At 34.8% G+C, this 27,697-nt stretch overlaps 1 protein-coding gene across 8 annotated transcripts; it reads right to left on the bottom strand.

Annotated features, from left to right (window-relative positions):
- Positions 1–1,796: 1,796 nt before the first annotated feature.
- Positions 1,797–26,899, bottom strand: LOC139687100 (uncharacterized). 8 transcript variants are annotated; one of them, XM_071584205.1, is made up of 8 exons: positions 26,403–26,899; positions 26,228–26,309; positions 25,907–25,933; positions 25,689–25,720; positions 25,453–25,486; positions 17,300–17,388; positions 9,350–9,480; positions 1,797–3,055 (listed from the first exon to the last, which is right to left on the bottom strand). In XM_071584205.1, the coding sequence occupies exons 1-8, from the start codon at positions 26,444–26,446 to the stop codon at positions 2,748–2,750; spliced, it is 747 nt and encodes a 248-aa protein (XP_071440306.1). In that variant the 5' UTR covers positions 26,447–26,899; the 3' UTR covers positions 1,797–2,747. The 8 variants fall into 8 exon arrangements, with proteins under 8 accessions (XP_071440306.1, XP_071440308.1, XP_071440307.1 ...); XM_071584207.1 differs by having other exon boundaries at positions 26,228–26,276; XM_071584206.1 differs by lacking the exon at positions 25,907–25,933.
- Positions 26,900–27,697: the final 798 nt, after the last annotated feature.

Below are 27,697 nucleotides of genomic sequence, written 5' to 3'. Positions count from 1 at the left end.
GATGCCGTAGCGCTGTTCCAATAATAGGTTCATGACAGAGAGTAGCCTTTCCTCAGACTGAATCCAGCCAGAGAAACCGCTGCTCGTCCATCCAAGAAAAAATAAGTCATGCTACTTTTGGGACAGATCTGATACATGGTGAAATGCCAGGCGCAAAGAATAAATATAAAAAAATTCCATTGTTAAATGCTTGTTTGGCTGTTGATGATCATGACATCTTATTATTGAGTCCGCGAAAATCACTTTCCCCATCTCAAAAATTATATTCTCGTGTTACATTACAATTTTTGTTCGTTTATGTAAATGAGAAGCAACCTTTCAGCATCGTTGAGAATACGTAACCGCTGCGTGGATACTTGTCAGTCTCTTTGAAGCATCGATCTCCTTAGTCTTTGGATCATAGAAAAATCATAAAACAAGGTGTGAACCTTGTTCTATGATTTTACTTTTTATTTCTACAGTTATTTTTTATTCTCTAATGACTTTCTTCTCACATATTGCTTGGGATCATTTTTAAAACTATGCATAAAATATTATTAAACTTTGCACACAAAAATCACTGATAATATGTTTGAACACAAATTTGAAATTGGACCACTAGCTACACAAAGATGCTAGCAGAACGAGTGCTTGAGACAAACTGCAGTGGCAGGTGTGCAATGAATTAGGGAATTCCCCTCTCCTTGCCACTTGTTATGCGAAAAGTCTCTCGTTAAGTAAGTCGTCGCGAGGCCCTGTCTCGGGCATTCACGAGAGGCAGACCCATTCAACGGTGTCTTGACTCCGGCTGCTTTACCTGCAGCCCCACTGACTTGACCCACCACCCTCGACAGCACTGCAACATCTATCGCAAAGTCTAGCTCAACGCTGAACCACAACAGCTGGACAGTGGTGCATTTTGGGTCTCCTGGGGATAGTGGGGGCACTTTCATGGCTTGGACCATGTTGTTTGAGATCCCAATATTACGACTGGCCCTTCTGACCCGCACTCCCCTACTCCTGTGCTGGGGAGATGGAGCATACACTTCAGAGCATTGAAACAATGCTGCTGAAAGGCCTTTTGCACCAGTGATAGCAAATTTCTAGTTAATTACGATGAATAAACGTTGATGTACGGGTACATTTTTAGATGTAGCAATTCAATTTTTTTGTATTAAGTGTTAGCAACAAAATAATTTGATCCTTTCTGTCTGATTCATGTATCTTTTATAAATTCTAAGAGATAAAAAGTGCATCTTATGGGTCTGGAAAATCAGTATACTATACATTTTGCTAAAAGAGAAAAAAGGTGTTGGTATTATCGATGTTGGTGGAAGTATTACACTAGCATTGTTTTACTCATCATCAGTGGAACATATTCTCCAGCTTCCTTTCTCCTCATCATCTTCCTTCAGGGTCTTGATGCTTCTTGCATTGTTGATGAATGCTACTGTTGCAAACTATTTGGCACCATCCATCCCTCTTGGGTAGAGTCATACATCATCCAGTACTCAGTTATAAAGACACTCCAGCATTATGTTTCTACGAGCAGCTATGGATATAGTCACATTTTAAGATTAAGAGGGCTGAGGAAAAATCAATTGAAAGCAAATGAAAAAATTGAAGAGTGAGCAAGGGAAATGTTATAACAGTATACAAGATGGTAAAGAAGAGGATGGGATAAAAAAGAACATGTTACAAAAACTTGGCTATAACCATTCATTTAAGAACAATTTTAAAATAAGGAACAAGTTTTCCAGGATAAGATAGAATATCAACATCAATGCAGAACCCTAAAATAACTTGCCCATAATTCATGCACTGCTAACATTTTAATTATTTAATGGAAAAATAAATGTTGCATATAAATATGGAAAAGTATAATGAAGGGCCACTGCTATAAAGATTATCTATCATATGACAAAATTCACAAATAATCTGTAGTTTATTAAAATTATTTTAGAATATTTTATTAACAATTCTCTCATTATCTTGTTCACAGCTTTGGCTACAAAATTGTAATCACATTACATATTCCCACAGAGCACCTGTTTTAAAGGTTAAATTTTTCAAAATGTTTTTAAAATTCATATTTCTTTCTGTGGCATATTGTAGACTATATCAGGATATTCAATACATTGACTTTAAAACACATACTGAACAGAGATTAACATATTGTATGCCAACAGGATCCAAAAGCTTAAAAAAATTTCAATAGCAAATTGCAGATTGGCTCATAACTTGATATACCTATCTATTCACTTTAATAGGAACAGTATTTATTTAGATTTCAAAATTTATTCTGTCAAGGAGCATCCAACTATATCAATGCTGCTTGAAGATGTAATATTAAAAATTAAGGTTAGGCTCAGTGGAATCCCAATAGATAATTTGCATAAAATTCTCCAACAATACAGTCACCAATATATTAAAGTCTTATTACATCCAGATAAATGGTAATGAAATGCTAAATTATTAAAAGTTATTTTTCAACAACAATTATCACAACCTGGTTTTGTAATTGTTACATTACAAAACAATTAACAAGGTGAATTATTTACAATTGCTAATGAATAAATACAGGATAACCCCATGTAAATGTAACATAAAAACAGAGTATAACACTCAAGATGTAATGATATGTATTTGGCTTACTTACATAGCGCATGGTTCAATTTACCAAGTACATACATAATACATACACATTTAACAGATTTATTGTAACAGAAGATGAAGCAGCTTAAATCTAAACCACATAGCACCAGTAATCACCTCAGGCTTCCATCCCATCCTGTGCCTGTCTCTCTCAATGCACGAGATGTGAGCTGCTCTATCTCACTGATCAGCTGCTCTGTCTCTGCATCCTCACCATATATAACACTGCTGTCTCCCACAACCCCATGATCTTCCTCACATGGATCCCATTCCAATGAATTGGGGCTGGACACTCTTGACCAGGGAGCACTTTGTGAAGATGTGCAAACTGTAGACATTGGATGATCCATTGGATGATCCATTGGATAATCCTTCTCTCCGCTCATCGCCATACCGGCAGGCACTTCTGGCAACATCAGTCCTGGGTGAAATCATAAGAAAAACCCACTGGGTAAGTCCAAATACCATCATGCCTTAATGAACTTGTGTTATGCATGACACTGTTTCCATGAGAGTCAGGAACCAATTAGCATCTTACCTTTTTCTATGAAAATATAAAATAAAATAGAATAATGTGTTTATGAATAGTGAAAAGAAAATAGAGGGTAGCGAATGAAGAGGTTAAGAGGCTTCTAATAGAGGGAATGAGAGAGACAAGGAGAGTCTATTGAGGACCCTAGAAGAAGAGATAAACAAATTAGGCATATCCTGAGGCATTATAGTTTACATTAATTTTGGAGACCCAGAATAAAAAGAGGAAGGCTATGAATGAAATTTGGAATTCAGAAGATGGGAGATGTCAGAACAAGAAACTATGATGGAATAAAGAGATTGCTAGGAAAAAGGCTAGCTTGAACAGATGCTACAAACTAGTTCTTGGATTGATAACTTACAGGGTCCGTACAATAAGTATTGTGACTGGTTCGCTGTAGCCTCAACAGAGCGGTGGATGGAGGTCCAATCGATCGGCTTGGTAGAGAGGTCCACCACCACTCAGGCGCACTTTAGTCAAGTCACCTTTGGGCATGCATTGAGACAAGAGGTCAATTTTTGTGATGTGTGATTGTTTGTGGTGTTGTCGCACCAGCATGGAGCACACTGTCGAGCAACAATATGCTGTGAAGTTTTGCTTTAAAATAGGGAAAAGACCCTTGAACTCATTAAACAGGCTTATGGGGATGATGCCTCAAGCCGCACAAGAATTTTTGAGTGGCAGAAAATGTTAAGGAAGGCCGGGAGCTCGTTGAAGACCAAACCGATGCTCAGGTGGCCAAAGTGAAATAAGTTTTGGACTTTGACAGGCGTTTAACCATCACCCTTATCAGTGAGGAGACCGGCCTTTTAGTCGGAATGGTTCAAACCAATGTAACAGAGGATTTTGCGATGAGAAAAGTGTGCGTGAAGCTGGTGCCAAAAGTCTTGAGCGAGGAATAAAACCTGTCATGGGTGGAAATTTTGCAAGAAATTTTGGACTGCATCCAGGAAGATGAAGACTTTCTCGCAAACTTTATTACCTCAAAGGATAGCTCTAAAGGAGCTCAAAGGATATCGGTTCGACTCCATCGAGGCTGTTCAAGTGGCAACAACAAAGTAACAGCAGTCAACAGTATTCCGGAAACCGACTTCCAGCGGGCTTTTGACGAGTGGCAGAGGCACTGAACTAAGTGTATCGATGCAGGAGGAATGTATTTTGAAGATTATTAATTAACTGTAATGATAACTGCAATAAATTTTAATTTATGGAACCAGTCCCGATACTTATTGTATGGACCCTGTACAATGATAAACATATGGCTACTGTGAAGCTTAATATACATAAGATACATATAATTAACATTAACTTTCATTCCTTCCAGCAGCCAAAAGGCATTTAATTTTTGGTTATCAACCACCACTATAACAGTAAATTACAGTGATGATCTTTGTCATGAGTACCAAGGCTTTTTCATAAAAAGAGAAAAGATAGGATCCCGCAAGAAGCAGTAAATAAATAACTTACCACTCCAGTGGAATATGCTACGGGTTTTATCTACATTCATATTTAATAAGAACAGCCAAAAAATCTCATCCTGCTTCTGGTGGTATGGTCAGAGAGCTGTTGCTGGTTATCTGACTGGTAAGAAAGTACTAAATTCCCACCTGAATGGACCATAAGCACATAAAACGATTCTTAGGAGTGACAGGTATTAAGCCAGCCTTAATTCCACTTTATGATAAATTTAAGAGCTTCCAGTTAGGAAAAATGTTAGGATCTTGGATTAAGGATGCTGGATCTTGTATCTATACAAAAACACACAAACATATATATACATAAACACACACACACACACACACACACACACACACACACACACACACACACATATATATATATATATATATATATATATATATATATATATATATATATATATATATATATATATATATATATATATATATATATATATATATTTCAATCCCCATTACCAAGTAAAACTGTCTCTTTCCACACAACATTGTCCCTCTTCCTTGGTTTCCCTTCAAATTCCATTCCAAATAATCAGTGAAAGGGTCTGTGTGCTATGTTCTAGTAAGAGTAATGAAATAAGTGTGTACAATTGCAAGGTTGGGTTGAGTCTGCAGGAAATCAGAAAAGTTATCCAGAAGAAAGATGGAAAGGCAAGAACACGGACTGAAATTTTAAAAATGCAGTAGCATGAATATTAATATTTTCCTAAAACTAAAACGCAAATTTTGAATCACTGGGAGGAAAATAGGAGCCACATCATTAAAGAAAAGAGGAAGATACATTCTGAGAGACCGAAAAAGATTGTTTTAAAATAGTTAAAGTACATGCATGTTAAGAGAATAATCAGTAGACTGATAATTCATGAGAAAGTTCATCATTCAGTGAAGATCTCTCCCATGCACTACAAATGAACCTTGATGATGTGGAAGGGCTCGTGCATTCCGATGATGCCCGAAAGCTGTGCTGGCAGGAGCAATGATTATTGCTTCTGGTAGGTTATGTCGAAGGTTAGCAGTAAGACAAAAGGTAGTCTGTACAGCATCTATTCTGCAGTCTGGTGGCCACAAAGGCATCCGAACCCAATGGGGAGGCCATTAATGGTGTCATGTTAAAAATACTAATGAGGAAGGCAACGGGAATTAATTAATTAATCCTTAATTATTAATCACATGACTTTTATGATGGACAGTATAGAGAAAATGAGTCCTAAAAACTATGGGACTCGGCCAAATCGGCCATGTGTCATGCCTGGCAGCGGGAGAGGCAAGGCTTCTGTGGTCGTCATCTCACAAAACCCTTGCAACGGAAAACCGACAGCAGCAGGACAGAAGATCAAATTAGTTAGAATAGGAACTGGGAATGTTAGAGCAATGCTAAGGACAGGTAAATTAGAGAATACAAGGCAAGAGATGGATAGTGGAAATGAAGATATTTTAGGTTTATACAAGGTGAGATGGAAGAATAGCGGAGATTGCTGGAGTGATAGTTATAGAATAGTACATGGGACGAGAGCCAACAAGGGTATTATTACATAGAGGGTTGCCGTAATATTGAATAAAGAGGTAAGAAGTAATAGAGTAAACAGAACAAACACAGGTTGAAAATTACTAGTTGAGATAAAAGCAGAACCGATGAACTTAGTCATTTTTCAGGTAAACATGCCACCAAGCAATCATAGGTGGGTTTGAGCAATCAAGAGCTAGGCATAGGAATGAAAGTCAGCTGGGAATTTATAAAATCAGTTAAGTTTGCTGATGATCAAGCTATAGTTTGTCAGTCAAGCAAGGGGTTTGCAGGCATTGCTGAGTGCATTGGAATGCCAGAGCAATAGGTATGGGATGAGAATAAATGTAAATAAAACAAAGGTTATACAGTTTAGTAGGAAGGAAAAGGCTATGCTAAACGTTAAAATAGGAGGACAAAAACTAGAGGAGGTGGAACAGCTTACCTATTTCAGGATTGATGTGGACCAAAATGGTCAAAGTAGGCAAAGGGTAAGGAGAGACATGAGAGAAACCCAAAGCTTATGCTGCCATTTCATATGTTGCAGGATACACAGAGAGAATCGTGAGAGTCCTTTCCAGATAGAATGTGAAGACGAGATTCAGTTGCTGCAAGAAAACTGGCAACATTCTTCCCAAGCCTAAAGAAAAGGTCTCCTGTTTGCTATATCAGAGAGTCTACCAGCTTCCATACTCTGAGGAAAATTGTTCATAGGGCAGATTGGAAGATTGATCAAATGAAGGCTACAAGAACATGCACACATCACAGGGAAGAAACAGCTCTGCCTTTCCACTACCTCACAGCATGTGTGGTTTGAACTGGCCAAATGGTGGACTTCAATAAAGCAAAAGTGATTTGCAGTGGGAGCCACTTAAATCCAAGCCTGATCCAGGAGGGAATATAAATTACTAAATCACCAAAAACCCTGATAATTACAACAGAGAGGATGGCTATATGTTAGCCAATAGCTTAGAGAGAGTATTCAAAATTGATAACCAGACACCCAGCTTAACCAATCAGAGCCAACCTAGGGCTCCCATTCCACTATTAAAGAATGCCAAAATTGATATACTACCTTGATCAAAAAGTTCCCGGAATTTATTCAGAAAATTAAAAATACAAGTTTATTCATCTAAATCTATATTGTCCCCTTCAAAGTAATCCCCATCGACTGCAACACACTTATGCCAGCGCTTGATCCAATCCTCGAAACATTTTTTTATATTCGGTTTTCGGTATGTCCATCAGTGCTTCCTGCGATTTTTCCATTACTTCCTCTCGGCTGCTAAAACGCGTTCCCCGTAATGGTTTTTTAACTCGATTGAACAGAAAGAAGTCACAGGGAGCCAAATCAGGTGAATTCGGTGGCTGTTGGATGGTATTTGTTGCATTTTTCGTCAAAAAATTACGAATAATGATAACACTGTGCGACGGTGCGTTATCATGGTGCAAAATCCACGAGTTTTCTGCCCACATTTCTGGTCTCTTTCGGCGAATTGCTTCACGCAAACGTCTCATAACGCCCAAATAATACTCTTTGTTTACTGTCTGGCCTTCTGGCAAAAATTCATGATGCACTACACCGTTGTAATCCATGAAAACCGTCAGCATTGCCTTCTTTTTTGACTGAAAACGACGTGGTTTTTTTGGTCTCGGCTCATTTGGTGAACGCCATTCACCTGCCTGATGTCTGGATTGCGTGTCGTACTCATAAACCCACGTCTCGTCTCCAGTAATGATCCTTTTGATGAATGTGGGATCGGATTCAGCCTCACAAATCATGTCTTTTGCGACGTCAACACGGTCTCTTTTTTGCATGAAATTGAGGTCTTTTGGCACCAACTTTGCTGCTACACGACGGAAACCCAAATCATTAACCACAATGTCTTGGGCGGATCCATAGGCAATGTTCAAGTCCTCCGCTATTTCTCTGATGGTTAATTTGCGGTTATTGACCAACATTTCTTTTACTTTATCAATTTTTTCACCGACTTTCGATGTCGATGGTCTGCCACTGCGTTCATCATCTTCGATTGACTCACGACCACTTCTGAACCGCTCGTGCCACTGGTAAACGACCGTTTTTTTAGAGAATCGTTGCCGAAACACTTTTCCAACATTTCCAACGTCCGTGCGCCACTAAATCCGTTTTTTACGCAAAATTTAATACAAGTTCGTTGTTGCAAATTTAAATCCATTTCTGAAATTGTAAAAAATCGCCAACACACACAGAGATAGATGTACTCTTGGCTACGCAACTTTTGCAAATGTCAAGTTATGACACTAAGATTTAAAGGGAATATCAACAACAGATGTACCAATTTAACAAAAAAAACAGAACTCAAATCGGAACGATGGGAGCGCCACACGGTGGTTATTCCGGGAACTTTTTGATCAAGGTAGTATTGCCACTTTTGACCAGAATGCACCAGAAGCATGGCTGGAGAAACTGTTGTTGCCAAGAGACAACCTGCCGTCGAGGAACATCCAAAAGCCATTAACATTATGACTAAAGATGGAGTTTCAAATATGGTAGATGAACAGAGGAAGATGCTAGGGGAATCCAATTAAGGCAGAGAAAGTCTGGAGAGGAAATATTGAAAGGTAGTGTGTTACATTAGTAATGGTAGGATGTTAAGATAAAATGGAAAATATCAGAAAATCAGGTTAGAAGAAGGAAGAGATTAGGCTTTTCTGCCAGCATAAAGGCTGACAGAAGTTATGCTGAAATGAAGGGGGGAAATGTCTTTGAAGATACAACATGATTTTCTCATGCTACATAGATAATTGCCATTTAGCAGTGTTCAAAACTGACCTTTATTAACATATAATGGTGGTAAAATTCAGGGAAATTTAATATCATTGAAAAAATTAATCCTTAATATGCTCAATTGGTTCAATGCAATTAGCACCCACCCACCAAATTAATACTGAAAGCCAGCAGTTCTCAGTGGAAATGTGGAGTTGGACTTAGGAGCTGGGAGGATTGATTGCTTTCTTGACTAACTCATGCCTACAGCAATGCATGAGGCACATAACTCCCTATTACTTTGCAGAGTAATGATTTTTCCATGTACTGTTTGAACACTTCTACTAAATTTTCAATATGAAATCTATCGTATCTTCCTAGCGAAAATGTTAGCACAATGTCAGCCGCAAGGTCAAATTTGTGAATATAACTTGATAAAAGTGATACTTTACCTTCTGGTTCCCACTCCAAATCAATTGAACTATGTGGTGTAGATGGTGAGGTGACATCTTGAAGCTCTTCCAAAGCATAAACATTTAATGGGCAAGCATTAAGAGAATTAGTTCCACCGGCTCCCATTTTTCTATAAATAAGAAAAAATGATATTAATAAGTCTGGTAACTCAGTACTTTCATTTAAACTATTACCACTTAAAATTATGAGAACCAGAACAGAGTTAAATTTTCTCCTGGTTGATATTAACAAGGTTACATTTAAAAAAAGAGATAAACTGATAATTGAGAAATCATTGAAAAATCCCTCATGTTATGAACTACATAAATGCTTGCAAACTGGACTCTAAATCCCGGTCAATGACAAGATATTAACCTTACTCCATTAAAATATGACATTATGCTTGCATAGCAAAACTCTAGTGTCATCTACTCGTCTCAACTGCACATTTTTAGCCAAAAACCTCTAAAATTAGGACTCTTAATTTTAAATGCAATATTTAAATTGCCAAATGTGTCAAACTGTGACAGTATATTACAATAGTGGCTTGAAGGCAAGATCATGACGGAATTAGAAAATGTTTACCTATCTTTCTAGAGAGAATTTTATTCCAGTCTTAACAATAAATAATTACCTAAATACGATTCTCAACAAGAAAAAATTGCTGTAAATATTAATAGCCATGTGTATAACTACTTATGCTATTGGTTCTGCTACTTTCTTTTAATAGTGTTGACGTATGGCGATAATATTTCATTTAAAGTTTGACATTTCTCTATTTCATAGTTCTAACTTAACAATCACCCCTGACGGGTTACTAGAAAGCTGAAATTGGACACACAGCTCGCAATACCAACTTAAGTTCTCAGTCAAAACATTCCAACTGATTCATCTACTTGCACCAGGATATGTATGCTATAAAAGACTGTACACCCTTATGAGCTATTTTTATACACCCATTACCTGTTTACATAACTTAATAATTCACAGTTTAAAGATCGACTCCCTTTTCACAGAGCAGCACATTCAAAAGGTAGATGTGCCCACTTAACTAAGCTCCTAGTTTGAGGTTGTCCTTCCATGGAATCAAATGTAGGTGATATCTGTTATTACCTGAAATGCCTTACTCTCTTTCCATAAGCAAAAAATGAAACATCTTATACACCCATTCACTTTGATGCCCTCACAGGCTCCATTCCTATCAGTAAGATTTAGATGATACATTTAGTACTAATATCTCATAACATAAGTCCGAACTTACACAGTACCTATTTATACATCCAAGAAGTTCATAAGAAAATGGGTTTGAGCAAATCTAGATCATTCGTACCTCCCTGAAATCTCTGGATGCTTAACTGATAAATCATGATGAAGATAAACAATATCCATGGCAAAATTGACACAATGCATAAATAGAGCTAAGGGAAAAGATGATGCAATAGAATCCCAAAAATTCACAGAGAATTTAAATGTTTGTCTATGGGTGTTCAGAATTAATGCATCATACAAATTTAGAATGAAAAGGTATATGAATAATTTACATGAACTAGACTGAAACCAAAGATAAATGCTAGGTTTTGTCAGGATACAAAAATACAACACTAGTTTATTTCATTGCCACATGACCACTAAGGCATTTCATAGAAATTATCTAGACTTAAAAATATACCAATCCAGTTCTGGATTCTGGCTTTGAACAATTGAATCTTTTATTGCGTAAACCAGGGAGGTGACTTTGACATTCAATTTTTTTAGTTTTGAATAATTTTTTTAGCTATCAAACCTGAACATACATATAATAAAGACTGATGTGACTAACCCAGTAAATAATGTGATTTATAGCAATACTTTGGTTTACTGGTTTGAATGCCTCTTAAGAGCACTATATTGAAATGAATTTCAGAGTTTGCAGTGAGACATTCATTGGAGCTATCACAGTGACTTAATATTTAGTCCCTAGCTAGCCTTAAAATCCAATTTACAGCATTGGCCTTCCAAACTTTTCAATTTTAGTTTTCCTTAAGTCTGTATATATGTTTTGTATCTTGCAAGCAGAAACTGCCAATTGCAGTTGCCAACAGTATCATTTTATCATGTTGACACATAGCTGTGGCATTGCTTGGGAGTGCATGCTTCTAAAATGTTTGTTTGGGATTTGAGGCCCACTCTGAGCAGGAAGCATTCTATCACTTTTACTCTGGCAAGGATATGCTGGCCAAAATTATTTGAAAATCTAACATAATGGTACTACATATTTTTGAGCATGGATGACTTTTATGCATAGCAGATGAAAAATTCCAAATAAAGACTATTTTGATTGACTGTAATTAGAATCCATAAGTAACATTCTTATTATATAACCTGATACACAAACGGCGTGTACACACAAAACACATTGCCTTTTGGACATACTTTATTGGTTAATGTATTTATTGGGGCCGGATGTATTTGTTACGTTCCTGGTTTTTGAGAAGGCAACTAACAGAATTCAATGGAATTAATGAATCCATCACAGAAGCTAAAGGGTATTCTGGAGGGATAAGTGACTTATCCAAAAACTGTAAATTGCCTCAGATTGCATGGTCATGGGTAAAAGATAGAGTATGGATGAGCAGTTTTAGGCAGGGAGGTCAGACAGGACTGTCCATTGTCACCCATGCATTTCAACATGTACACAGAAGGAATGATAAAAGAAGCATGGAAAGTGATAGAATTAGTTATCACAACGTGTTATAACTTGTTAAAGCTGAAAGTGGGCGAGGCATTAATAAAGTCAGTTTTACAGATGTCAACCATTAGTTAGCTGGTCATTCAAAGTATTACAACCATTTTAAATAAAACAGCTGTAAATGTAACCTCAATAAATAAGAATGATAATTTAAATATTGAAGTTGGTTGGCATAAACTAGAACAGGGAGAACAGTTCACTGATAATGGAAGTTTTTTGGATGAAGATGGTTGAAGTACTAGGAATATAATAAGTTGTTCAGCATAGAAGAACATAAAAAAACCTACCTTCATCAGTAGACTGCCATTAATAAATAATAATTATACAAGTTATTTGAAGAGAAAAACACTACGTCCAATGAATTTGGTAGTGATAAGGGGGAGACTGTTCTTTCACACTAACATTTATACTGCACACATCTGATCAACTCTTTGATGAGTGAATAAAAAAGAAATACCAATAACCTTCAGTTATTGATTTTAACCAAGACTAGAAAAATATTATTTATACTCATTTTCATAACTCACAGGTTTCTTAAAACATTGTAGCCAATGTGATGCACATTATGGTGTGAAAACAATCATTATGTCTAAAGAAAAAAAAGCAAAAAACTTAACAATGAGAATTAAGTTTAAGATATATTTTTATGCGAATCAAATAGTGACTAAAACATCCAGCAACTGGGATCAAATCTCAAATAATTCACCAGTGTAATGAAATTGTTAAAGATTGGAGAAAATTGTTGCTTGATATTTTCACATTCAATTTTTTTTACCATACTGAACCTACTACCACCATTAAAACTACCACAAGTATATGAACACATTTTGTTTTAAAAAATTCAAATTCCAATATACTTGAAATTAAATATAAATTGAATGCCAAATTGGCCAATACATGTCCAGCAGGATGTTTATTGTCAAGGGCACAAAGTTTAATTCAAAATTCTTCCTGGATGTAGAATACTGATGTAAAGAATGCTATACAAGAGCTTCAGCATGATGATTTAGGTATTTCCTTCTCTAGCTCTGTGATGTCTTACACTGCCAGGGCTACAACAGGAACTTTTCTTTTTGACTAATACCATTGAAAATTCTGGACACGCCTAATTTTATCAAAAGAAACCATTACCTAATCACCAAACCTCTCTTGACCTGAACCCTGAATTTTCACTCAAATGCCAGCAAGATGGGCAAAAAAAAGTCCATCATCAAACATGGATGACTGCAAATATTACTTGAAAATAACAATGAATGATAGAGGAAGATTATTGATGCAATGGATGGGGATTAGCAAAGGGTTAGTGGTAATGTTTAGCAAAAATTTCTATCATAAATTAAAAATAAATATTTCACTACTAAGTGAAATTACCCCTCGCCTGGTAAAAAATGCCTAGTTTGTTTAAAATACACGATTATTATGAATTAAAAGAGCAATTCTACAAACTTTAAACAGGATAATTTTCATGAAATTAAGCTCTATGTCAGACAATTATCTAGCTGAATTTGACTACAGCAAATACTGCAAAGTTTAGGTGCACCATGCTGATGTAGATGGAGGGAGTACTCTGACATATTTTACTTAAGAATCTTAATCAAAATGACCAAAATGTCCAGTTTTGCTCACTTATGGATGCAACAATAAGTGTATACTTAAATATAAGAAGTCATTGGTGTGCATTTTTCTAAGCACCAATCATAAGAAAAAAATTCATTTACATCATTACCCTTCAAGTTTTTTCATTGTCTGAAATTGTGCTATTATGCATCCACATATTAAATATTCAAACAATTTGTCAAAAGCAATATTGCTCAAAACTGTCACCTATTGTAATGTTCTTGTTTACAGAATACATAAAAATAATAATGTGGATTAACTCTTTCCCCCCCAAAAAAACTAATTGTATAACATTCCACTGCAACCTCCAATTTTGAGAGGCATCTACTGTGGCTAGTATGTACTAATTTTTTTCATGAATAATGAAATAGGATAGGATAAGCAGGATACAAATAAAACACTCAAATTTTTATGCATGATTTAATATGATCCAAGGCTTGAAGGCATACAAAGCAAAAATTGTGCAACTAGATCCATGATACTAATGAAAAACATTTAAAAATTATATAAAATTAAATTTGGGTCCATGGAGGTATAGAAAAATGCAATTAAACAAAGCTAATATACAATTATGTTAACTATATACATCTAAAGGAAAAAGCTCTGCCGGCAACAAATATCTTCAAGGAAAACAATAAGGGTGATCCCTCAATCTTTGAATTATTGCCACTCTTTCACAATGGCATTTTCCCTAATAAGATTAACGGCACTCGGATGGTAGGTAGTTTGATTTATCAATAATTTGTAATGCCTTTCAATTGGAGACAGGCTACCATTTCAAAAATCATAGGAAAAGTTCATTTATAGCTATATAAAACCAGATTAGCCCAAAAACCATGAAAATGATCAGTCTACATCGAGGTCAGGCAGTTCCAATCCCTGTAGTGAATCCAGTAATATATGCCATGATGACAAGCCTTATAGGGATCCTAAGGGTTGGACTGATCACCAGAGAGAAGATTGAAGTAAGGCTCATTGGAATGACTGGGGGAAGATAATATGTACATTCACTAAAACAGTATATTATATGAGCTTTGATAAATTTCGAATTAAAGAGTAGTTCCCAGCCAAATGTATTTTTATACAGGCTATTTAAAATGGGTTAAATGTGTTAACTTCAAATGTATGCTGAAGAAGAACAAAACTTTACAGCTAACTCATCTATTTAACTTCTATCACTACTAGAGTTGATAGCACCTGATTTTACTTTTGACCACACTAAGTTTTCACTCCACTAGCAACTAAAAGAAGTGTTATTTTCACTGAGCATTCTAAAAACATGTACCTTATTTTTAATTTGTTTTAAATAAATAAAAGTTTTTCTTATGCACTCTAGAATAAATTGAGGGAGTGAGGGAAGATATTTTTTCTTATTTCTTGATTGAGTGACCACCCTAGAAAAAATAAAAAGTAACTTAATTCAACTTCTAATAGGAATGAAAGTGGAAATTATCAAGAAAAGACTCGGGGTGCAAAAAGCTTACTGAACTGTGACAGCTAAATTATTCTGAAAAAGTAATGCACAATTTAATATTTCATGCAAAATTGAGGCATAGTGTATAATATGCTATCATATGGAATAAAGAAAAGGTGAAAAATGTAGCAGAGATGTCATCAGAAACCATGAATAGACAAATAAAGTAACATTAATAGGCCATATATTTTTCTGGAAAATTTTTAAAGTGGTAAGTTTAGACAATGACTTTGTATTCATCCTGAATTGAATTAAGTTCACTCCTTTAATATGCTATGCAGGAAAACAGCTTTTGAATTATCATTTGGATGATAAGAATTTCTATTAATAATTACGCATGGAAAAATATTTTTCCATTATGTCTTACCTACTGTGACTGAAATGAAAGCAAATAATAAAATAAGACAAACCAGTTGAATGATAAAAACAATGATTACAATATTGATGGTCGTAAATGGAAAGGAACTAACATAGACACAACTAAAAAGCTTACTTTATGGCATTAATCAATGCATAAATGATGAAAATTATTGATGAAATCCTATTTCACTGAAACATTTTCAGGTGATAAGAGACAAGCAACTAATGTACCACTCAGCCACTTTCCTGCAAGATGGGTTTCTATTTAAGTTCATATAAACTATGAATGCAATTTGAAGCAAGTTGAATTTGTGATATAAAGGGCTAAAATACAACAGGGAGAACCTGGTTTAATCCTGTCAAATTAAACAATTTTATTATAATGAATTTCCACAAGATGATGTAAACCACCACAATGCAAATGATTACCTGCAGTGATTTGCTGTACGTTTCCCTCAGTAACTGTTACCCAATGATTTTAATTCCTTGATATACAGGGTCCGTACAATAAGTATTGTGACTGGTTTGCTGTAACCTCAAGGGTGGATGGGGGTTCGACCGGTCCACTTGGTCTCCCATCACCCAAATGCACTTTAGTTCAATCGCCTCCAGCATGCATTGGGACAGTAGGTAGATTTTTGTGACATGTGATTGTTTGTGGTGTCCTTGCACCAGCATTAGGTGCACCATCAGGCACGCTACGCAGTGAAGTTTTCCATTAAACTTAGGAAATCCGCATCGGAGACCCTTGAACTTATGGGGATGATGCCTTGAACGGCACAAGAATTTCTGAGCGGCACAAAATGTTTAAGAGGGGCTGGGAGCTCGTCGAAGACGAGCAACATGTGGAACCCCTGACGACTGCTAGAACCGATGCTCAGGTGGCCAAAGTGAAAAAAGTTTTGGATTCAGACAGGTGTTTAACCATCGCCCAGATCAGTGAGGAGACCAGCCTTTCAGTTGGAAACGTTCACACCATTGTAACAGAGGATCTTGCGATGAGGAAAGTGTGCGCGAAGCTGGTGCCGAAAGTCTTGAGCGAGGAACAAAACCTGTCACGGGTGCAAATTTTAAAAGAAATTTTGGACTGCATCCAGGAAAATGAAGACTTTCTTGACAACTTTATTACCTCATTGGATAGCCCAAAAGGAGCTCAAAGGATATCAATTCGACTCCATCGAGGTGGTTCAAGCGGCGACGACAAAGGCTCTCAACAGTATTCCGGAAACCTACTTCCGGTGGGCTTTTAACGAGTAGAGGAGGCACCGAACTAAATGTATCGATGCAGGAGGAATGTATTTTGAAGATTATTGAGTAATTGTAATGACAACTGCAATAAATTTTGATTTTTGGAAAGGGCCCCAATACTTATTGTATGGACCCTGTAATTTTTTTAGTTCAAGCAAAAGAAAATACGCTGTGAAAGTGAACATGATAATTTATCAATGTCCAAGTAAATGATCTGAATTCTTCCTCAATGAATAAAGGAGAAAACACTGCAACTAATTCTTTTAAGACAATAATTCTGAACACGAGCCTCCATTTCATATGATGCCATTTAAATCCACTGCCTATTCATAAAAACTTTTTATCAACATTTTCACAAAAATGTATTCTTGAGTCAGGTAATTGATTTTAATAATTAGATAATTAAGAGAATCAGTTTCCTTTCTTGCTGCAGAGTTGACTGGACTCTATTTGTATGATATATAAATGCCTTATACCTGAAGGACACACAATTATTATGCTGAATTACTCTGGGAAACTCACGTTGTGCAAATTTTTAAATGCTTGCTCCTTACGTCACCCCTTGGCCAATCATCTTCATCCAGCTCCAGAGAAACTTCTTCACTGTTACTCTTAAAATAAAGAGGCGTGGTATTCCCAAATGAGAATGGTAATAAAATATATCAATTAGTAATCTATTTAGTCAGTCATAAAAAATAACATATCAATGGTGCCCTAATGGCCAAAAGTACATCTAATGAATTTCCACTCTTTACAAATTACAAGTGAGGTAAAATAGGACTCAGCAAAGGTGAAGATTTGAAAATATCTGGAATTTTACCATGACGGTGCGGCAAAACTGTGGAGAATCCCAACAATACACAGCATTTACTGAAACGTCGTATTCAGTTGGAAGAGAACAAAAAATGAGTACATTATGTGGCAATAATCATTATTTAGTATAAATTATTTGGCCCTTGGTGTATACTATTAAACGCTTAGGTTGCGTATTTACCGCACATGGTGACATATTACGTAGAAATAAATGCACATGCGAGCGAGTAAATCAATAGTAATGGAAAAATAAGGAATTAAAACTATATTTAGAGAGAGTACAATGAGAATTTAAAAACAGAGTACTGGATGATTTAAAAGTCACAATATCTCCTATTAAAGGGTGATTCAACATGACTATAGAAAATGAGTCCTGGCTGTCGTACAGATTCCAAGTAAAAATATTTATTATACTTCATCAAATAAGTATAAAATTTATACCTGCTTGATTTATGTCTCTTATTAAGTAATGACTGTTATTGCCACAAGTCAGTATGTATTCATGAAGCCTGCATCAGAAAGGATAAGGGACTACTTATGGCCCTCAGGCCACATTACCAATTGAATTATACTTTCAGCAATGAAATACAAAATGCAGTCAAACTTGATTAACAAGATGCAAGGGACTAAATACTTTTGCTTGCATTAACTGTTATTCTTTTACATCCATACCATATTGCAATACGTTACATGCACTGTCACTCACTGATTCTTTCTCTCACACAAACATTCATATATATATATATATATATATATATATATATATATATATATATATATATATATATATATATACATATTATGAATTGGCAATAAAAATAACACAGATTAGCATAAGTTATGAATACAATTCCGAAATCACTGTGATTGTGGCCTAAAAATATCTTTGACGTGAACAGAAACTGCTGTTGCCAGGAATGCAGACATAGACAAGGAAGGAAGGAGTCTGGGAGGAGGAAAGATACAATGATAACCGTCAGCCCTTGGCTTGAAAATTCATCCTCTGTTCATGATCATTTTAACTTGGACATGTACCATATTATCCCATCAATAACACCCGCATCATCAATACAAAAATGTTCAGATGATTGAAAAATGACGATGTGTGTTATGTAATGAATTGAAAAAATCCAAACATAGACGTATTTTTACACACACTATGTATAATTTTTACGTGCATATATAAATGTATATAGAGATGTGCGGCCTCTATACACGTTCAAGATAACTATGAAGCCCTGGGAGTGTGGTACCTATGCAAATTCATTATAACTACAAAGTTCCGGGTTCACATTATACATGAGATGCATGTTATTGATGTGAAAATATGGTAATTCACATATTATATAATATTCCACCAACTCTTCTATGTTTACTTGAAATATCTGAGATCTTTTTATCAATATATTTTGTTATTTAGTGGGACTGTACGGGCAAAATTAGTTCCAAAAGGAATTCTAAATATATGCTTAATACTTGTTACTGAAAATGTATTTAAATCCATAAAATATGTACAATTGTAGGTAAGCATGATGGACCACCCAAACTTAAATCAAAAAATGAAGTAAAAACATTAGATCATTGATTAACCTACTCCCAGGTCAGTTATGCAGTTGCAAAAATTGTTTTCAACTATGAAAATCCAATATATTTTAATTTCAGCACTTATTTTTAAAATCTACGTCAACTGACTAATAAAAAAGCACAATTTTACACAGAAAAAATAAAAATACATTATTATACTTCACCGACATGTTAAACCATCAATACCCACTGGTTAAAAGTAAAAAATTGAGGATAAATGATGAGATAAAACATTGTGAATAAGTTAGGCGACTCCTACACTTGAGTAGTAACACATCTGGGTTCCGAAATGTGGTCTACTTTTACAGGCAAACAACACTAAAAATGAAAGATACAATGGCAGGAATGTATTTAAAAAATTTGTTGAGTAGTTTTTTCAATTTAAAAAATTTTATCAATGCCACAATGTACATGAGATGCATGTGTTTAAAAGAAAAAATAGACCAAATAACTTCATGGTAATAAAAATATGCATGATCAAACAGATAAAACAGAAGGTCCTACATAATCTGAAATTGAAATGGATCTAGCACCATAAATGATTTACAATTAATGTTATTATTTTAAGAACATATTTTTTTAAGTAGTCGCCATATGGAATGAGATTAAACAATTAAAAATATTAAAGGAAGTATACCTTAATTAATTTAGCAACAAATTTTCCATGAAAAATACAGTCTTTCCGGAAAAAAGCAAAATGATTAAGCAAAGGCATAAAAATTTGCAGGAAGCAATGACGTTGGATATCCATAGAAAAACATGAGTAACTAAGTTCTCCATGGGCTCCACTGAGTAAATAAAATGTGCAACTACATTATGCCAGGTGCAAAATAATTCTACTTAATGTGACAATAGTTTTTTGTATCAGTGCTATTCTTATTGAATGTGCACAAGGAAAGAAGTCCAGACGTCCAGAAGAGTCCTTGACCCACAAGGGACCAAGAAAGAGGTGTGCTCATTTCATAAAATGTTAAATTTTTTGAACAATTGTTTAAACTCAAATTTGCATTCAATTCCATAATAATACCAAATTAATTTAGCGGAACAGTTTTTTTAGACTTATCTATAATATAGTTTATCATTGTGAATACTTTACGTAAAAGCATACCACTTAAAACAGGCCCTGGTGATTCAAATAGTGTGAATAAAACCGAAGAAATAGCAAATATATACAAGAGGTAAAAGAAGCATGAAGTTAAAATAATGGAAATAAATGCACAATGACACTTCTTACATATTCGACAGAAAATCTGCTTTGGGGAAACAGCTGCAGAATGAGAGTTTGAGAGATTCTGTCAGGCAATGAAATCCATCAAACACTTATGGTTTGCCGTCAGCCAACTTGTTTGGGATGACCAGTGCAAGCAAGCATATTATGGAAAACCTATTAAACCCAATTTTATTTTTAACCAGATGCATATGAATTAGGTCAGTAGACATTAAATTAAACTAAATGTACCTAACAATGACAATCGAAGAAGCACAGTGGACTGATTAATTCCCAGTGTCACAATATAACTCAATTGCAAAGCACTTGCGCTCAACAGAACATAAAAAAGCAAACATTTAGAGTAATTCATCTACCAATGATAAACACTTTATGGAGTAATTATGTAACCCACTGTATTTGACATTAACCAATGACTAAAACAGAGATAAAAAAGTGCAATTGCATATTACATACATTTTAATATGCTTATATTTTTACGTCAGTGATGAAATGTTCCACATTAATCACTAAAACTAAAAAAATAGAAGAAAATACAAGTCCACATCTACATAAGGCATTAAAATGGATGGATTATATTTTGTTCCTTAGATCTTCCTCAAGGCATTTATTAAGCATATTTTCAGGCCACACAGCAGAATAAAATTAGGAAATGAAAAATATAGAAAATGAGAAAATGTCGGTGCCCAGCTTTAAAAATTATATTTATTCAATTACACAAAGATATAAAAAATGTACATTAATAAATGCATATAATAAATATATGCAGATGCAAAATGAATTAAAGAAATGGAAACCATAGAAAAGGAGAAAAATGCCCATATCCTGCATTAAAAATTACCCTTAACATATAACACAATAACACTAAAATATGCAAAAGACTAGCGAAAAAACTGATTTCATAGCAGAAAAATACAATTTAAATTGTTACAGCAATGTTCCTCGTCAGTAAAACTAGGTAAAACAATGTCATTTTATTGATGGAATACATGCACCTACTTCAAAAAGATTTTTATGTGTTTTATCAAGTAGTTGGTGTTAAAATATTTCTCAAGTGGGCTGAGAGGGATGGCTAATACCATACAACCATAACGTTACATGACTTGTAACCAATTTAAAACAAGCTGAGAAATCATATAAGTGAATTATTCAATCCAATAATTTGGGCTGTAAATACAATATCTATTGTAAATAAGCTAAAAATTCTGCAAATCCAATATTTATTAATGTTAGGATTGAAACGAATAATGATAATATTTTTATCAGATTAATCCCTTTGCAAATCAAAACCTGCATAGTGAAAGCTTAAAAGCAGAATGTTTTCTATTTGTATAAATCAATTATATTTCAATACAAGAAAAGGAAGAAGATTTCAAACAAACACTGTAAGATACATATGTAGTATGCCTCTGGATATGTTCCCAAACTGTATCTCAAAACACGTTTTCTTTGAAATATCTAGGCTATAACTGTTAAATGGAAAAACGGTTTCAGTAATAAATTTAATACTCAGATTAAGATGTTTGATTTCGTCATAATTCATAAAGATATATCGTTAAATAATTTCATCCTAGATGGCAAATCTGATAATGGCATAAGACAATGTGATACTATCCAAATTTATATAGAGTTCCCGAATCACCAATAAACCATAGAAGAAAATCAGACATAATTTCATTAAGTGGATACTTTAAATGGCATCTTTTTTAACAATTGATATTACCATTACTATCTTATTATTTCACAGCTTTTGCGGCAGTTTAAAAAGTGCCAAATGTCCAAATCTTTCATTCATCAAAGAAGAACCCTTAGTACTGTACCAATACGAATAACATTTTAATAAAGATTGATCAAAATAAATATGACTGAATTTATTTGAGGAAACATTGTGTTCTCTATTATTTGATTTACGTAGAGTTACCAAAAAACTAAATTTTCTTTAAAATTTCCTGGGATCTCTTCAAAAATTTTAAAATTCACAGTAAGAAAGTTAGATATTTCACTTTGTTATCATAATAGGTAATAATGTTTTTCCTTTTACCAGAACATTTTCTAATGTCCAATTTTATTAGTGATGAAATGCTGAACCCAAATACACAAGTCTTGACAATGCAACAATTTCAGAGTATAAAACTCATTCACCTCGACTGGGATTCGAGCCTGGATCCTTCGATATCCGGCCGAGTGCTTTACTCAGTTAAGCTATCGAGGATCCTCTTACACTCTGAAATTTTAGGGGCTTTAAAGGAACAAGTTGCTGTGATGAAATACCGTACATAAAATGTCACATGTATTCGTAGTCATGTGCGATTCGCCAGTCCAAAAGGTTAAAGCCAACTTTAAACACTTAGGTTGTTTTACCTTTGAAAAATTCCAAGAAACTGGGAAATGCCGCAGCAGTAACTTTTGACGGAGTTATCCGCTGATATGCTTTACGCACTACTACAAATACCTGTGACTTTGTATGTGCATTATTTCATCACAACATCTTGTTCCTTGAAATTCCCCAAAATTTTGGAGTGTAAGAGCTAAACTGGCTAGAACACTCGACTGGTCATCAAGGGGAATGAGTTTTACACTTTGAATTGTTGCAATATAATGCCTATCAGTGGATGACTCCATCAAAAGTTACTGCTGCAGCATCTCCCTCAGTTCCTTGGAATTTGTCACAAGACTTGAAGTTGCCAACCCAAATTTATGAAAAATCTTGGAGTAATAGAGTGAAAAGTTGCCATATCCTTAAGTAATATATACCACAAATTGAAACAGGATTGCCACCTTCTGAGTTGATAGGTGAATGTAAGAAATACAACTTGCATTGTTTAGTGAAAAAACAGGACATTTGAAGTCCAATTTCAACAAAAATATTTAGACACCCTGCAAGACTCACAGAAGAAGGAAGGACAAAAGTTTCCAAAGAGGCATTCTTTTGGCAAAAGGAGGACACCCAGTTATTTGACAAGTCACATTTTTTTTAAACTTTAAGAAAACTATTTGGTTACTGAGCATTACAGTACATCCATAAAACTTTTAAAAGACCTTTTTACGCAATTATTTTGAGCCTCTAAATGGTCTGTGAGAAAAATTTGATCCAAAAATTTGATTTGTGACTGATGACTGATTTTCTAGGTAATTTAAAATAGAGAAAATTTCGAAGCGTAAAAATCATTCATCTTGCACAGGATTTTAACGCAGATTCCTCCATGTCCTGCCGAGTGCTTAAGCCAGTTAAGCTACCTATTACACTTTGAAATTTTATGGGCTTTAAAGGAACAAGATGTTATGATGAAATACTGGCGCACGAGTATGAATACCAGTGACATAGTATTAAAGTATTTCATCATAACATTTTGTTCCATCAAAGCTCCCAAAATTTCAGAGTGTAAGAAGATGCCTTGATAGCTTAAGGGGCAAAATCACTCAGCCTGACATTGAGGGATGCAAGTTCCAATCCCGGTCATGGCGAATGATTTTTACACCACCTGCAATTGCTGATTTTGAAAATTTCTGCATTTTAATGAATATTAGTAGATGACTTCAATAAAAGCTACTGATGTGGCATTTTCCACAGTTCTTTGAATGTCATTCAAGCCAATGTACGGATAAAGTCCTACATAATTTTAAATGGGGTAAATAACACCAAGAGGAATCTACGTAGGTTGCTCATTCTAAGCATTCTGTGTTAATGGCATACATTTCTACCATGATAACTAATTTTTATGGTGAATGGTATGTTGTTGGCCTCCTGAGTCAGATTCTGCCTCTGCTAAATTAAGACAAAAAGCCATAATTTGGTAATTTTAAAGTGGAGTACGATAGCCAAACATTGCCTCTAGTGGTATTAGGATAATTGATATAAGGATTCAGTGAAAAAAGTAAAAATCAAGGTTTTGATCCCTGGGAGTACTAATTGATTTGTGACTATAAAACATCCTGCCCAATTTCTTCGTGGAAATTAACTTTAAGATGACATTGAGGGCTACTGAATAGAGGATGCTTGACAAAAATAGTTTCTTTAAAGATACTTTCCTTGGAAAATCCAAAATGTATGTGATTACTACTGAAGTGTGAAAACCTACCAAACAAATATGTAAGTGGCTACAAAAATTTATCCAATATTTATTTCTGCATATATTATTTTGAAGGAAATAATTTATGAGGCTGAGGTATACATTTGCTTGAAGGCAGCACATGGTAGAGCAGGAGGGCAAGAAAAATGTGCTATAATAAATATCTGCTAAGCCTATATGCGACATTTTACATACAGTTTGAACTCCCGTTATTGAACAGATTAAAGGCAAGAATGCTGAATATACCAAGCTTTTAAGGACTATATATATCATGTATATAGTGAAGAAACTAAGTTAAAACTGGGTCTGGCCACAGAGTGAGAAATAAAGATCTCAGAAATGATCACTTGCCTCTTGTGGTCATAATATAAACATATTTGAATTCACCTAAGTAAGAGTTAAAATCGAAAAGAACCCCTGTGCCTACCAAGTCCTGTGATGCGGAAGTTTACCTACCAATGGATTTGGATCAATTTTTTAAAACCTTATAAAATCCAAAATACCTGACCTTAAAACTCCCAAGTCTTGCGAATATTAAAATAAAGAATATAGCTGAAATCTGATGAACACATATATTTTTATATTGTTACCATTATGAGGTACAAAATAAATATGAATATTAAAAAACATCAATACCCAACGCAAGCTTGTTCTACATTTATGAGTACAACAGTCTTAATTTAGGAAATGAAAAATGTTTCTGCTTTGCATTAATTGGGTATCCACTAAACAGCCTTAAAATAGTTACATATATCAAAAGGCACAAATTATGACTAGACAGGCCTAGAACTAGTTCAGAAATGCACTAAGTTGCAATGCAAAAAAATAAATATGGACCATTTGGTTACAGGATTAAAATTGTCTATACTTAAAGGAAATAACAAAGAGATGAGGCATTTATGATTTCTTGGGTGTGCTACTTGACATATCACAAGAAAGGCATAAGAAAGTAAAAGGTGATTTTCTTTCAAAAAACTAACCTTGTTTTGCCTCAGGCACAAAAAAGATGTAATGCTAAGGTGTCCAAAATACGCAGCAGGTAAAAGACAGCAATATAAAATAGTTAGAACAGTTTTCAACAAAATGGGCTTCTCTAGATTATCTCCCTTTTTCATCTGGTTGCATTAGAAAAGTTAATTTTCATGAATTTACTTCCCAATAAACATTAGTGTGTCAATATTACGCTACTATTTAGAGGAAGATTCAACCAACTCACCCTCTAGCCTTATAAGACTTCTTAACAGGAGCCTGAAAATGAAAAATAGCAATTTCATTTTCTCAAATGTATAACACGCCCGCCAACTCAGTAGAGACAATTACTAGGGGCTAAATAAATGATAGTCCAACAGCGTTCCCATAACTCTAAAATAGATCTCAACATAAAGACATGTAGGTGTGGGCCTAAAATAATCTACACCTCCACAAGTAACTCACCTCAGCACTACCAACAAGACAGTCAAACTGAAAAACAAGAAAGCTATATTACAACTTTCAAAGTACACTAATTTCTTTAATAAGCAATTAAAGGAAGAATTCATCTACTTGGAACTACGAACAGGACTAAATCACGCCACAGAATAGACAATTATTGCTAAGTCAGAATGCACTTCATGCCAGGGACTACCTGGAAGCAGGTATCTAATAGACTACCTACATACACACCACAATTGTACATTAGGTGGGATGGGGACACTGGGAGTTACAAAATTATACTCTTCAGTGCATCAAAAAAAATAAAAATGAATTTCCACTTACTTCAACGGTTTCTGTGTTAAAGTAAATATTGTTTTCTATCCCATTACATCTGGAATTCGAGGGAAAGATTAACGTCATGATTCTGTCCGAAAAGACGCAAAATTACCATTCATCAAAGGTATATTCCAAGAAACATCAGGAAGGATTTTTGAAAACTAAGTACGTAGGAACTTACTTATTTTCTTTAGCAGGTAGACATCTGCCTAAACAAGATCCCATGCCGTCCCGACCAGCGGGTCAGCAGGAGCCAATTTAACTTCCACCTACTCATTCCTTAATACAACGTCTTCCCCAAAGCAATCGTCTTATCCCTTCATGAAACACTTGCAACTTTGTTCATTTATATCGATGCACTCCTCCATGAGCAGGTTACAAACACAAAATTCAATATTAATCACAGCATTAATTCATGCTGCGTCTTCAATGACAGAAAAACGTTTTTTTCAATTTTATAGAACATACGTCACATATTAGTCATTAGTATGCACCACCATATAGAGACGAAAAACATCAGTTCTCCCCATTCAAAATGTGACCCTGACACCCTTTAACACTGAAATTTCATCTAAAAAAAAGTTTTACTAACTTTAGGGAAAATGAAACAAAAACTAAAAGTTACAAAATCCAAATGTTTACGTAAATACGCCCTTAGTGACGTATCCACAAATCATTCTGTCCCTTCATCACAGAAGTTAGCGCGATTATATCGATAGATATCGATAGATTCATGGTTTAAAAACAAGTTTGCTTAGTCATTGATAATTAATGATATTTTAAGTATTCATAGTTTATGATATAGTGGCATAATTTCAATAAAATAAAGTCTTAAAATCTTTAAAATATTAACAAGTACATGTTGTGAGACATTTAAATGGAAGAAGCATTATTAAATGAACTGTTCCTGCATTGTGGAATTATCATGTTGGCATAAATATAACCGGCAATTTGAATTCATATAATTAAAAGTGCAAAAATCGCGATGGTATTAAGTTTTCCTAGTAAATTTACAGACCTCATAATAAGTCATAATTCGACCAAAATGTTTAGAATAATCAATTAAACCAAATAATGGACTTGGTAGATATAGATTCTTTCTCTGAGTGATCAATTGTGCGTTTTGTGCAGCAGGGTAATAAGGAATGAGATGTGACTATAATAGATTCGCTATTATATGTGTCAAACTGGCCTGCATGAGTTGCAGTACCTGGCTCTGTTATGTGAGAGCACCTTGTTATGACAAATGAGGCTCCGATATGTATGTCTGGTAGTATAAACAGTCCCCCCTACATGTGCTATTGGCTACTGGGGAGAAGTTGTCTCACATACCCTCTCCGCTTGAGGTAGTAAACCATCTTTAAAGACAGTATTAAAACTTTAATATTCAGCAACCTAGGGCGTTGAATGACACTGGAAACAAGCATGTTAAAGATGGTCATGGATACCAGAATGGAAGAAATATCTTGAATAATT

Source organism: Hetaerina americana, unplaced genomic scaffold, assembly GCF_022747635.1.
Source record: "Hetaerina americana unplaced genomic scaffold, ioHetAmer1.1.p SCAF_17, whole genome shotgun sequence".
Taxonomy (NCBI): Eukaryota; Metazoa; Arthropoda; class Insecta; order Odonata; family Calopterygidae; genus Hetaerina; species Hetaerina americana.
Note: the sequence above shows the minus strand (reverse complement) of the source record. Positions and strands in the feature narration are given on the sequence as shown.